Below are 12371 nucleotides of genomic sequence, written 5' to 3' on the forward strand. Positions count from 1 at the left end.
CAAAGTCAGCCCTTGATTTACTGCTTCACCTGGAAACTTGTTCACTTTGCTGGCTTCCCCACTGCAGCTGCTGCTGTTTTGTACTGGGTTCAGTGGGATGTTCCTAACCTGAAGGGACCGCGTGGAATGGATCCAGGTGAAAGGGTTATTTATTTCCTTTAAAACTAGGTATTCTTTCCCCTCTTAAAACATGCTGGCCTTTTGGGATCTGCTTTTATACCTAATAAAATTACTGCTGTTAATTTTTTTTTTTTTTTTTTTTTTTTTTATCTGATGAGCATGCACTAGAAAAGCAGCTGTTTTGATTGAAGAGCGCTCTTACCTCTTTGTACCTTCAGGGTGCTCACTCCAGCACAGCTATTTTATTATGGGTGGCTTGCCATGTGCCATAAACATGGGGTTTGGCGGTTTTGGTTTGTTTTTTTTTTTCTTTCTGAGTAATTGTGTCATTGCAGAACCCACCTGTTTGCCTTTCCACTCCAAGCTCTCCAGTCGGCTTTAGCGAGCGCTGGGAGTTTCGCTGCTGCTGAGTGATGTTCCAGCAGCGCCCCTGGGATTGCCTGGGCTGGGACCTGCCTCCTCTCGCCGATGCCGAGATTGATCTGGTCCCTCGTGTGTGGAGCTTGTCTCACTGCTGTATTTTTCTCACCCTTTTTCTCCTGCACAGCTGCAGGGTGCCGACGGGCTCAGGGCGGGGCGGGGGGGAACCACGACGTGTGGCTGCAGGGGCGAGCGCAGGCATGGGTTCTCCCTGCTGATGCTTTTCTAAGGTCTTTCCTTGTCCCACCAGTCACGTCCATCACTTGCCCATGCAGAGGGAACAGTGGCTCTGCAAAAGATGCCGTGGAGCCTGAAAGCGTCCCAGAGTGGCCCTGGCGCTGCAGGTGACGTTGGTGTGGATGACGACAGGCAGCATCTCACCAGGGCTGCCGGGGCATCTCCTTTCTGCAGCACCCCTCTCCCCCGCAGACTTTGGCAGAGCTGTGCGTCTAAGCGTGACATGAGGATACGGACAAACTAAGGTGTCATGCTAGGAAGTGCTATTACAGGCCTTTCGCAGACATACTGGAATTGTCATTTAGAAGTTTAAGAACGTTAGACACACCCCCAAGTATCCAGGGCTGTTGGAGCGGCTGGGCTATGCAATCACTCAGGTTACTGCAGCCTTGTCGTGCCATGATGCTGCCACTGGTCCATCTCCTCTGGAGTCTTTTTTCTTACAATTTGCTTAGGCAAAATGTCATTGTAAAGATTAGAACAGGAAAAGGGAATGAAATGGAGATTATTTTCGGTTATTATTATTTCTTTTTTTGGTTGTTGGTAGGCCTACCGCTTGCATTTTGTGGGCTGCTTTGGTGTCTGCTCTTTCTCTGCCATCTCCAGGAAGGCTACATTAGACCTTGGAAGGGGTTGAAGAAGGGCAAGAAGGAAGGCTGAAAGGTACAGCAGCGTTTCTGCACAAGGCACAATTACAGACAGCTGAGCTGTTCAGGTGGAAAGAGACAACCCATGTGCTCTAGGATGGAGCCTGTCTTCCTCCTTGACCTGGAGAAGGTGTCTGAGAAACGATTGCTCACTGCCTCTCACGGTGCAGGCAGCAAAGGTGGCCGTCGCAGGGGACAGGAATGAAGCTGAAGACAAGTAAGAACTTTTCCTTGCTGCTTGTGACCGAATCAAGCAACCCACTGCATAGAGTTTCTGTGGGTCCAAAACACAACAGGACATGTTTAGTGGAGGAAAAAAATGGGCCACTGGAGACAAGCACAACCCCTCCCGCTGGGGAGCCCTGAGCTGCACCGTGCTGGGGGCCATGGAACCCACTGGGGCCACCTCGCCGTGTAATATGGGGCTGAAAAATCCTCTTTTCCTAAACACCTGCTCTTGGCCGTTACTGGAAACAGGATCACGGCTGGTCTGTCCCGTAACTATCCTCATGTGACAGCTTGAGGCTTATTTATGCTTTTCCGCGATAAAGTGAGCTAACACTTGAGAACAAACTCAAGTATTAGTGTTCCACCAAAAAATGAACTTGTACAATAAAATTTAGAACAGTTTCCTTTGGGCTAACTGCTTGGGTTTGTTTAATGGCAAGTTTTGGCAGAGCTGTTTGCAAATTGAAGATCCTGTCTTTGATTTTTGCCCCTAAATCATGACAGTAACCCGGCTCTGTCCCCCTGACCTCACACCCTCCCAGTTCATTCCCTAATGTTTAGAAACATTTATGAAAAAGCTGGCCAGATGATACCGAGAAATACTTTTATTTCCAGAAAGCTGGCAGACACAGGCAGGTCACTGCTGTGCCTCTTGAGACGCGTGAATGAAGACTTGCACAACAGCCTGAGAAGTGTCGAGCAAGACCACCGCTTGGCCTCAGTTGGCTTGAGGAAGTCAACAAAGTCCAAAAAAGGTCCTTCTCATTGCAGGCTTTCACGGGCTGGGCTGGCTGTCTCACCCCCCATAGCTCCTCTCCAAACCTTGTTTTCTAAACCCAGTGCTTTCCTGGCGATCCGCTTTGCTCCAGGTTAGCCGGGGGTGTTTTTCTTCCACGGATCGTTTCCCAGGTGTGAGAAGTGCTGCGGGTTTGTGCATGTGGTGGTACCCTCTGCCAGCACAGGGCACTGCGCTGGTGGCCGATGCTTTACAGCCTCTGCTTCCTCGGCGAGAGCGATGGGTACCTGTACGTCCCCGGCCCGCTATTCTCTAAACCCTGGGAAATGCCATTTGGACCCTCAGCATCTGTATTGCAACTTAAAATAAACCACCAGAAGAAGAATACATGTTCAAAAAAAAGTTTCTTAATTTATTGTAAATTCTCCTTTCATCTGTGCTGCAATTCCAGTGTTCTGCACATTAATAAATATACATTTGTTAAAAAAAAAAAACAAACCTCCAGTGTCTAATCTGCCATAAAGCTTTTAAAAAGTCATAAAAATAGGTTTTAATTTTTTTTGTCATTAATACAACTGACCCTCTTTTACTGCAACAATTCTGATCAAAATAAAAACTACCTACATCTCACTGGGACAAAATATACATACACAGATGTAAAAACAACTAGCGTGGGTGATGATGATATGCAATGCCTGAGCACACAGCCAAGTGCCAGACCCTTAAAACATTCAAAACTTTTTTTCAGTCAGAAAATGTCACACAGTATGTTGCATAATTTTGAAAGGAAGAGCATCCTTCCTCCCACTCCCCTTCCAAAGGCCTCCTCAATACATTTGAAAATGCATAGGAATATAATGAAACCAAGATTACAGTATATATTATTTCAATTTTTTCCTCAACTCTTGCATTTTATTTAGCCTGGTTTTCTGTTTTTTCCCTTTCACACACACAGTTACACAAATGAAAGCCAGTATTTTCCCAAAAGGGGTGCTACGGCGAGCAAGGAGTCCCTGAAAGCCTTGGTGGCAGAGAGCGGGTCACGGCCACACCACCGCCGCCCTCCCCACCACGAGGAGCCACCAGCAGAGCGCTGCCCCACGCTGTTGGATGCAAACTTTTTCACATCTTATTCTTCCTTTTCTTGTAAACACTGCAGGAAGGTGAAGACGGCGGACAGGCCATGCTTTAACTTTCCTGTACTCATGAAACCAGCATATTTTGTGGGGAACATGAAACCTTAAGGCTTCCATGTGCTTTTTGAAACACGAAGGCGGCCAGGGCTTTGTCAAAGAGCTGGGCAGCGAAACCTGGACATCCTTAGAGAGTCCTAAGTCTGCTTTGATTAGCAATGTGCTGACTCCAGTGGGAAAGAAATTACCAGTAAAATAAAACACTGCACCTGAGGCAGGACTCGCCCCACAGGAGGAGGGCCCACTTCTTGGGACACGCAGAGCGCTGGTTTGTCGCAGAGCCAGACCAAAGTCAAAACCCACCATACAACGACACCACTTGTTTTCTTGTTCTTGGTAAGGGAAACAGTGATTTGACTTCTTCCAGACAAGGACTGTGTTGAAATCTTACCTGAAGATATGACATTTTTAGTCCTTAAGTTCAGTTGCTGAACATTTCAATGCACTGAAGAGGTCAAAACACCAAGAAATTAAAAAAAAACCCAAACATTTTTTGTGGGTTTTAGAAGAGGTTACAAAAAAACATACTGTGTCCTTAAAGTGTTCCAAAATCTGTCAACAAAACTTATAATTTATTAGTCATGGATTTCGATGTAATCTTTACTGTATTACTTTGAAAACTGCATTGCATCTTAAGGTGGGTTTCCATGCAAACCTCAGTTATTTTATCAAATGCCAAATTCAAGTAAAATTGTGCAACGTTCATATAAAAAATATCAAACCCTCTTTTAATTGATTTCCTATTATCAAATTAAGATCAGTATAAATGTAAAATATACAAAGGAACTTTTTCTTTAGCAACACCATACAAAATATATAAAAGTATCTACACTTTTTATATATATATAAAGAATTTTTTTTTTCTTAAGACGTGTCCATAGGGGGTTGGATAGAGATGCTGGCAGAGAAACGAAAGGACACTTGTTGGGATATTCCTCCCTAGAGCCCAGCAAGCCAAAAGGTTCACACTGTAGCCGGACAAAACTCCACAGGAGACATCTCCTGGTGCTTGTCCAAAGGCTGATGGGTTGACATACTGTAGGTCCACTGCGATAATAATGTGTTTTTTCCTTGGTTCTCCCCAGTAGATAAGTAACTCCTGCAGCACGGTCTGCACTGCGAGCAGGTATCCGGCCCTCACAGTGCATCCCTGTGGCCATGTCCATGTGTTTTGGCACGTGCTCGTGCCGCCCGGAGCGTAGCACACAGCAGCCTTATCACAGGTGCATCCAGGCACTGTGTCTCCACCGCGAGCGGTCAGGAGCCTGTCGTAGCGTGAAACCATGCGGGAATCAATGCCCACCTCATCCTCCTCACTACGTGGCCACTCCAATGATGTCCGAGGCAGGCAGGCAGCGACCCTGCGGCGAGGAGTCCAGAACCGCGCAGCAGCCATCATAGTTTCCTGATGGTTCAAATTGAAGTTTCATTACTGCCTCTGTTAGTGAGAAGAAGTAATCATGCAAACTTAGGGTTAAACAGGCACAGGCAAACCACTCCACCCAAAACCACCTAACCCTTTTCAGTAACGGTTGTGACCATGCCTTACCATGCCTTGCCAACACAATGCTTGCAAGGGGGATGCCGCTCTGGAGGGGAAGACCAGCTGGGAGAAACATTTCCAGGTCACACGTAAGAGCTGCACTCTTCAGGGGAAGCTCTACCAAGGGCTTGTATTTGGCTAACGCTTAGGTGAAGATGCGAGGTTCATACGCAAATCTTACAAGCTGTTAGAAACCTGGTATTTCAGACAGATTCATGCGATTTGCTGTCCAACAGCAGAGGTTTACATTATGCAAGATGTGTGGAGATGGAACAGTTGCTTAGTGCAAGTTGGCTAGTTATTCTCCAGTAAAGACTGTATTACCTGGTAGCAGCAAGTAGTTAGTGCTTGTTAAAGACATCTGTTTCCTAGCTAACCAGGATATGTTTCATCAGCCAGTTCCCAGCAACCCAAAGATGTACTTTTGTAGTGAGCTGGGAATGGTCTGTGCACCCAGACAAGATGGGTGTCTGAAGCATGGTGGGACAATGTCAGAGTTAAAGCCACATGAGAAATTTTCTCCTGATTATTATTTATGTTAATAAAAAATGAGATTATATGTGTAAAATGTTTGCACAGACTTTACATACGGCTGTTGTCCTCATTTTAAATGCAAGAACTATGACAAGTAACAAGGTTTCTGAGAACACTCTTTGTCTGAGAGCTTGCTCAGCCTTTTGTTAATGTTTGTTTGATTTAATTTACGATGGCAAATACTGATCACCACGCAGCGGGTGGGAATCACACACCTGGTTAATTTAGGGTCAGCAGCTTGACATGGCACTTTCTCTGCAGCCTTTGGATCTCCTACCCTCGCAATGGTTTCCCTCTGCCCAGCTGGACACTCACCCCACAGTCCTCACAGCCTAGGTCCTTTCCCCCCCAAAACACTGGACATCCCCAGGGTCCTCTTTACTGGGGTCTTGCCCCTACTTGCCCTCTTCCACGCTGGTTGCCGGACACACACAACAGCTCTTGCTGGTTTTACTGGACATGCATCAAGAAATGCTGCTCCATGTTTGCCCTCCACCTACCCTCTTTCTTGGGTGCCTGGTACTGGCTACATTATCATTAACTGCACCCCGTTAGTGAAAGGTCCCTAATGGCCCCAAACACTCTCCCTGCTACAAAAAGTGGGGACAGGTGAAAAACAGAGGAAAACTCAAATATTCCCATGATGCCAGAGGAGTGAAGGAGAGGGTCTGGGGGCACAGAAGCAGGAGCAGGGGTAGCCCCAAGCAGAGCACCCCCGAGGGCGTGCACAGTTCTCAGGACCATGGGTGGGCATTGCTAAGCCATCCAAGATGCCTGCCAGCATGGCAGAGTGGGAAAAGCCCATCCTTGTTCTAGCGATGTCTGCAGCCAAGATGGGCTGGGGAAGGCGATGACCTCAGCAGCTCACCGGGCAGGGAGGGGATAAGTAACTCATGTGGACGTGGGAGCCCGGTTTCCTGTGACCGGGGGCAGCAAGTCCCACAGCAAGGGGATGGGGCAGAGCTGGGTTGCTCTAGTCCACAGCTTGCCAGTAACACGTCAGCTTGCCAATTCAGAGCAGGTGTCTGTCACAGCACCTTGCCCACGATACCTCATTTGGCTTTCTCATCAGTGGAACACCATGATCTGGGGACGTGGTATGGACAAGCAATCAGGATAGTCACTGGTGACGGACTCTGGTTCAATCACCAAGTGAAATCCTTCTCAGTGGGAGTTTGAGGCTGGAAAGAGGAAGGAGAGGCCACAGCCACGGGAGGTCTGCCAGGGCATCCTGATGTGGCACTTACTCTGAGTCTGAGGTGTCAGCATGCCCTGTTCCCACGTGGATGTTCATGGCCATGCCGTTGAGCTGGTCTCGAGACTGCTCTCTCCGAGCATTTTTTACTGTCACCCCCGAGTCCGAGGGAGAACGGACCCCATCATTTGTCCCCAGGGAAGTAGTCCTGGATGAGATCGTGGTCTGATTGTAATCCGATAGCTTTTCCCGCAGTCGATTCTTCATATTCTTATCCACCAGTGGCGGAGGGTAGGTGACTTTATTTTTTAAGATGCCTGTTATGGAAAAGAAGGAATGATGACAATTTTCAAAGGTATCAGTAATTTCATTTATCAAGCTGAACATATCCAAGAAGTGACATTTTCTATTTCTTAATTAGACTTCCAGTTTGAAACTTTATTTCAAAACCAAAATGTTAGACTTCAGCAACTGCCTACTAGCTTCCCATGGTGTATCTGGTTACACAGGTTGGAGCCATTTGGAAAGTGCTCTTTCCTGATAAGGGTTACCATATAAACTAATTAATGCTCATTAACCCCCTGGTCTCCCAGTCTGGCTGTGAGGCTGGGTTGACTGTCCTACCTTTCCTCTGCTCCGGCTGCTGGTTATTCTGGTGGGACAGAGGTTTGTTCTCCTTCTGCTGCCCTTCGTTCTCCTTGTCCTGGGGTGCTTCATTGCTGTGGTTCACCTGGTTTTCCCTGTGAAGCTCCACGTTGACCTTGGTCTCAACTTTGAGTTTCTGTTTCCCGCTGGGGTCCTCGCCGTCACTGGCCGTTATGCACTCTGTGGGCCAATAGGGTTTCACATGATTGGGAAAGGTATCAACTGCAATGCAAAAAAACACTAGCTTGAACAACCCTTTCGATAGGTTTTCTCAGCCACTGCTCGTTCAGTCCTGTTCCCTGTGGCTGTGGAGGAGTTGTGTATCAAACCAGAGCAATGCTTCAGATGATCCTTGCTGGACTGCACTGCCTTCAGGGTGCAGCGACACCCACAAAACATGCCTGGTAGGATGGCAGGGTGTCCAAATCCTTCCCAGGGCCAGGTCACTTGCTCCATTACTGAGAGGTGTGAGTCAAGCCTGTGCTCTCAGCTCTCCAGGGCCAGCTGGCTCCCTGGGGATGCTGGTTTCTGAGGGGTGAAGGGCACCCAAGGCACCTCGTGCTGTGTCTGTGCAGAGCAGCAGCATACAGCTGGATGTTTGTCAGTCTAAGCTGACTTTAGAACAAAACGAACTGTGCCTAGAAATGCCTGCACCCTGCCACATGGTATTGATACCAATGGCCAATAATCTCCTATTCTTTAGGTCCAGCATCTCCCCCGCCCCGCTAAATCCACATGCCTGTATTGCATGAGGAGAGGTAGATATTTCTTCCTTTTGCCCTCAAAATAACCAGCTCCTTCTGCCTCTTCCTTCATATGAGACTATGCAGTCTGTATAGCTAAGGGGACCCACCTGCAAAACCCCCTGACTGCTCTCTGCTTGAGTGTCATAAGTCACAGGTTTGCTCAAGCACCCTTTTGTGTGCACTTAGTCACCCCTGTGAACAAGCCCTTGGGAGGAAGAAAGGTTTCTAAGCTGGAGACAAAAGAAGACGTCTGCAAAAGCAAGGCACAGTGGTAGGGATGCTGTCTCCACTGTATGGTAGTCTGGCAAATTTGTCCCATTTACTCTAAAGCGACTGTAAAGAAGGGAATAAGCCCATTGCTCTCCCCTCACTGGGAGTACCTTTGGGTGTGCTGTGGAGTGGGCCACGTTCATTGTTTTTGGAAGTGGACGTGTTCCACTTTTTCTCTGGCTCGAGCCCATCTTCCTCACTGTCCGATGAATGGGAGGAGGCGTAAGAGCTGCTGTGTTCATCAAGGGACAATTCGCTGTCAGAGTCTGAATCGTGCTCTGCAAATGCGGAAAGGGGAAACGCAGTTATGAGAGCGTGGACAGGAGTTGAACAAATCTATCTGACAAATGCACAAGGAGAAAGAAAAGGCAGGTGTCTGGTTCAGGTCATGCCAGGGATGAGCTTTTACATCTGTAAGTGTACATAGGATTAATTCACAAGGACTGTGGTATCCATCTAAGTAATTATGGGAAGCATAACTGCTCAGCTCAGCTAGGGTGCGGGACTGCTCATGTGCATGGGAGGTGCAGAACAGAACGGGAACACTTTTTACCCTATTCAATATGCAGAACAGTAACTCCACAGGATCTCAATCAACACAACACACAGGCAAACCAAGGTACCTAGAAATATCAAGAATCTGCAAATGAACTCTTAAAAACTACTACAAGGCAACAAAGTTTAACATCAAGACCCCAGATGAAAGGAAGCCAGGCAAGAGACACTTCTTATTTTCTTGTATGAAACACACAGCAGTAAAAGAGGATATTGCCTCAAGGTCTCAAATGTTAAAAGATCTCCAATTAAAAATCAAGAGCAACAGCACATAATTTGTGAGAAAGAAAGGGGACGCCAGGAACTGTCAACAGCTGTGACAGCTGTCAGATTAAAACCGAACCATCACAAGAAGCAGATACATGATATTTCCATTCCAGGATTCCCTAGCAAAGCAACCATTGCATAGCTCGTTATGCCAAGAGCATAATGAGAATCAGACACACCAAGTCAGACCAACTATTCTTATTATAGAAGCCTTTGAAAAAAGTGCTGAGAAGGAAAAGGTGCACAACTGGGTCAAAGCGTTTAGAAAGTATTCTTACCATTGGATTTTGACGGATTCCTATGAAAAATGGAGGAATCTGCTTCAGTCTGACCAGCCCTTGCTTGACTTGAGGATCCACTGAGCTTATGAGCAGCCTCATCCCTTACAGAATAAAAACAGGGGACAACTTTCTTGGTCACTTTACTGTTCTTAACAACGAGGCAGACATGCAGATGAGATTCTTCTGGTCAAATGCAGACAGCTGCAGCAGATGCTAGCCAGCCTGTGCTTGATTGTCAATGTGGTCACTTTTACAGCAAGACATAGGTTATCCTAATGTAGCTGTCTGCCTTTGGCCACATGAATCACACTCTGAAAAAGCCTGAAGTTTATAAGCTAAATCCCACTCCTTGAGACATGACTGAATTTTAACAGGCAAATAGCTGAGCCCATATAGTTAACCTAATAGTTATGTTAACCACTCCACTGTTGGAAGTCTCTACCAAAGATGCATGCAAAAGAAAATGCATGGAAGAAAATGACAGTCACATAAAACAGAACTGTTAAGACATAAACCAAGTAGCATTTGAAGCAAAACATTTCTGTTTTCCACAGGAGCAATGAAAAGGTAAAGGCAAGCACCTGAAAGCCATGCATCTGCCACCTGATTACCTGAGAATATAAGCAAGGTAGCTATTGTGGCTCTTGGCTGACCTGACGGTGCTTTCTAGGGAGACAGTGGATTCCCCAATAGTTGTGCGATACATATTTGGCTCTTCTATATACGTGTTGTTACAGTTCAGAGATCGCTGAAGGAAAAAAAACAGACACAAAGCAACAGTGAATGATCCTACCAAAACCCCACGTTACCCGCAAGTGCATTAAAAGTCTTGAAGGACCCAAGTAGTTTTTGATGCTGAGGAAAAAAATTATTTCCTCTCAACAGTTTTAATTAAAACAGTAATAAAAACTTTTGAGAGAGGCCATCAATATTCTTTGTACGAGTCACTGAAATCAGACAATTCACTTAACTACAGACAAGCAACCTATAAGTGTATTTAGGTAACTTCTACCAGCAAGACGATGTTTTTTCCCCAGTGTTTTTCCTTACAGTTAGTAATGTAGCTCTTGTTGCAGTGGAATCATCTGGGAGAGGTTTCTTTCCAGTTAAAGTGTTCTTCAAGTGCTTCCTGACTTCTTTGTTAAATACGCAGTGGAAGAAGAAAATGAACAGCCCCTGGATCGTTTTAGAGAGAGGAAGAATAAATCTAAATGATTCCTTACTACCACACTGCAAACACAAACAGATATTACAAAACAGCCTTTTGAAATAACTCCTAAATTCTAGTTCATAGTCCATGATTTCAATAGCAATAACTATTTTCTGTTTTTGAAATGGCATTGATTGATCTCCTAGGACTTCTTCATCATTTGCTTCCATGTTCAAATGTGCATCAAGGGAATGATAGGTGTCCTTAATAATGTTGGTTAGAGAACTTTAGAAAGCTTTGTCAAATGTGGAGAGATATTGGGGGCAGAGAGGTCTCAACTTTTGCCGTATACGTTCCTCGGTTCAGCAATACCTCCTGGTGAGAAAATCACTGAAATCCTCAGGGCTGGGCAGTTGTTGGCTGCCAGGAACACACATTAACAGCTTTTGCTGGGGTCAGAGGGCACATACGTGTGTGCCTTCAGATGTATTTGCTCTGAGGGAATTCATGCAGCTGCCAAATTGTTATCAATTTTGGTTGGAGATATAGTATATAGAAGCCAATCACTCATGAAGTTGCAGCTGTACCAACATCACAAGATGCCTGCATTTCATGATTTCAGCCAAAGCAGTTGACTTAGAGAAACTTTAAACTTCAAGCTCACTTTCTAAACATTCAGTCAAATGCAATCTTAGCTGGCATTAGCACTTTGGGATTATTCATTAATAAAATTCACATAAATGTCTCTTTAAAAATACAAGATCAAAGAAGGCAATGACGTGAAACGCCACATACCACTGTGCCTCTCTGGGCAAGTTTGGAGAATTCCAGCTGCTGACTTTCCTCCCTCTCATCAGGTTTATATTTACTTTAATTTTATTTTAGGCTTGTGGAAGCCTGGTTTTACAGCCTGAGTAGGTGTATTTATTTCAGAGCACACCAGTTGCAGTAGCAAAATAACCTTGCTCCAGGCTGGCCTATCTGGTGTGCTTCCAGGGCATGGACAGTCATCTCCAGAGGAGACCCATCAGACTTCTTTTTCTCTTCGGTTGCAATTTGTGGCTGTTGTGCTGCAGCTGACAAGAGTGGCCTGCTAACAGTAGCTGGTTTATTACTGCAGGCACTTGCCATGACAGTTACTGCCATCCTTGGTCACATTCAAGTTGTGACCAAGATGAAGCTTCATGACTAGTTCTGTGCCAGGTCTCCTACAAATAACTATGTTCTGCATCTTTAATCATTAAGTGTGCACACTAGGACAGGCAACCCAGTAAATCCCTAATACAATGAGTTGTATTTGAAAATCATGATTTGGCTCACTTCCTTAAACAGTAACTTAATTTGTGAAAGCCTTGAACTTGGAGCCATCCACTCTCGGTAAAATAAAAGTCTCTTATTTGCTGTAGCAACAGAATAACTGTTAACAATGAGCAGGCAGAAGACAGTAGCAAAGCTTTTTGTCTCTAGAAAGACAGTGACATAATTACCTTCTGTTATTTATCTGTCATAGGTTACAATAGTAGAGCACTTATCTTTAGAATGACTAAAAGTGAGAGATGCAATTACTCAAAGTTATGGTTTTGGTGAAAAGAACCCTCTCTTTT

The 12371-nt window shown here is 45.6% G+C and overlaps 1 protein-coding gene across 8 annotated transcripts in view; it reads right to left on the bottom strand.

The window, feature by feature from the left end:
* Window positions 1-4434: 4434 nt before the first annotated feature.
* The window catches only part of CELSR1 (cadherin EGF LAG seven-pass G-type receptor 1), a 178432-nt gene continuing 170495 nt past the window's right edge, over window positions 4435-12371 (bottom strand). For 2 of the 8 annotated variants that reach the window (XM_075742217.1, XM_075742208.1), the window contains exons 29-35: window positions 10668-10793; window positions 10229-10365; window positions 9615-9718; window positions 8625-8792; window positions 7478-7720; window positions 6906-7170; window positions 4856-5019 (exon numbers count right to left, since the gene is read on the bottom strand). In XM_075742217.1, the coding sequence (XP_075598332.1) occupies window positions 4995-5019; window positions 6906-7170; window positions 7478-7720; window positions 8625-8792; window positions 9615-9718; window positions 10229-10365; window positions 10668-10793 (1068 nt within the window). In that variant the 3' untranslated portion in view covers window positions 4856-4994. Of the gene's footprint in view, window positions 5020-6901; window positions 7171-7477; window positions 7721-8624; window positions 8793-9614; window positions 9719-10228; window positions 10366-10667; window positions 10794-12371 lie in introns of those variants that run through there. The other 6 variants (XM_075742266.1, XM_075742249.1, XM_075742235.1 and 3 more) reach the window with 6 other exon arrangements.

The sequence above is a fragment of the Balearica regulorum genome, chromosome 1 (assembly GCF_011004875.1).
Source record: "Balearica regulorum gibbericeps isolate bBalReg1 chromosome 1, bBalReg1.pri, whole genome shotgun sequence".
NCBI lineage: Eukaryota > Metazoa > Chordata > Aves > Gruiformes > Gruidae > Balearica > Balearica regulorum.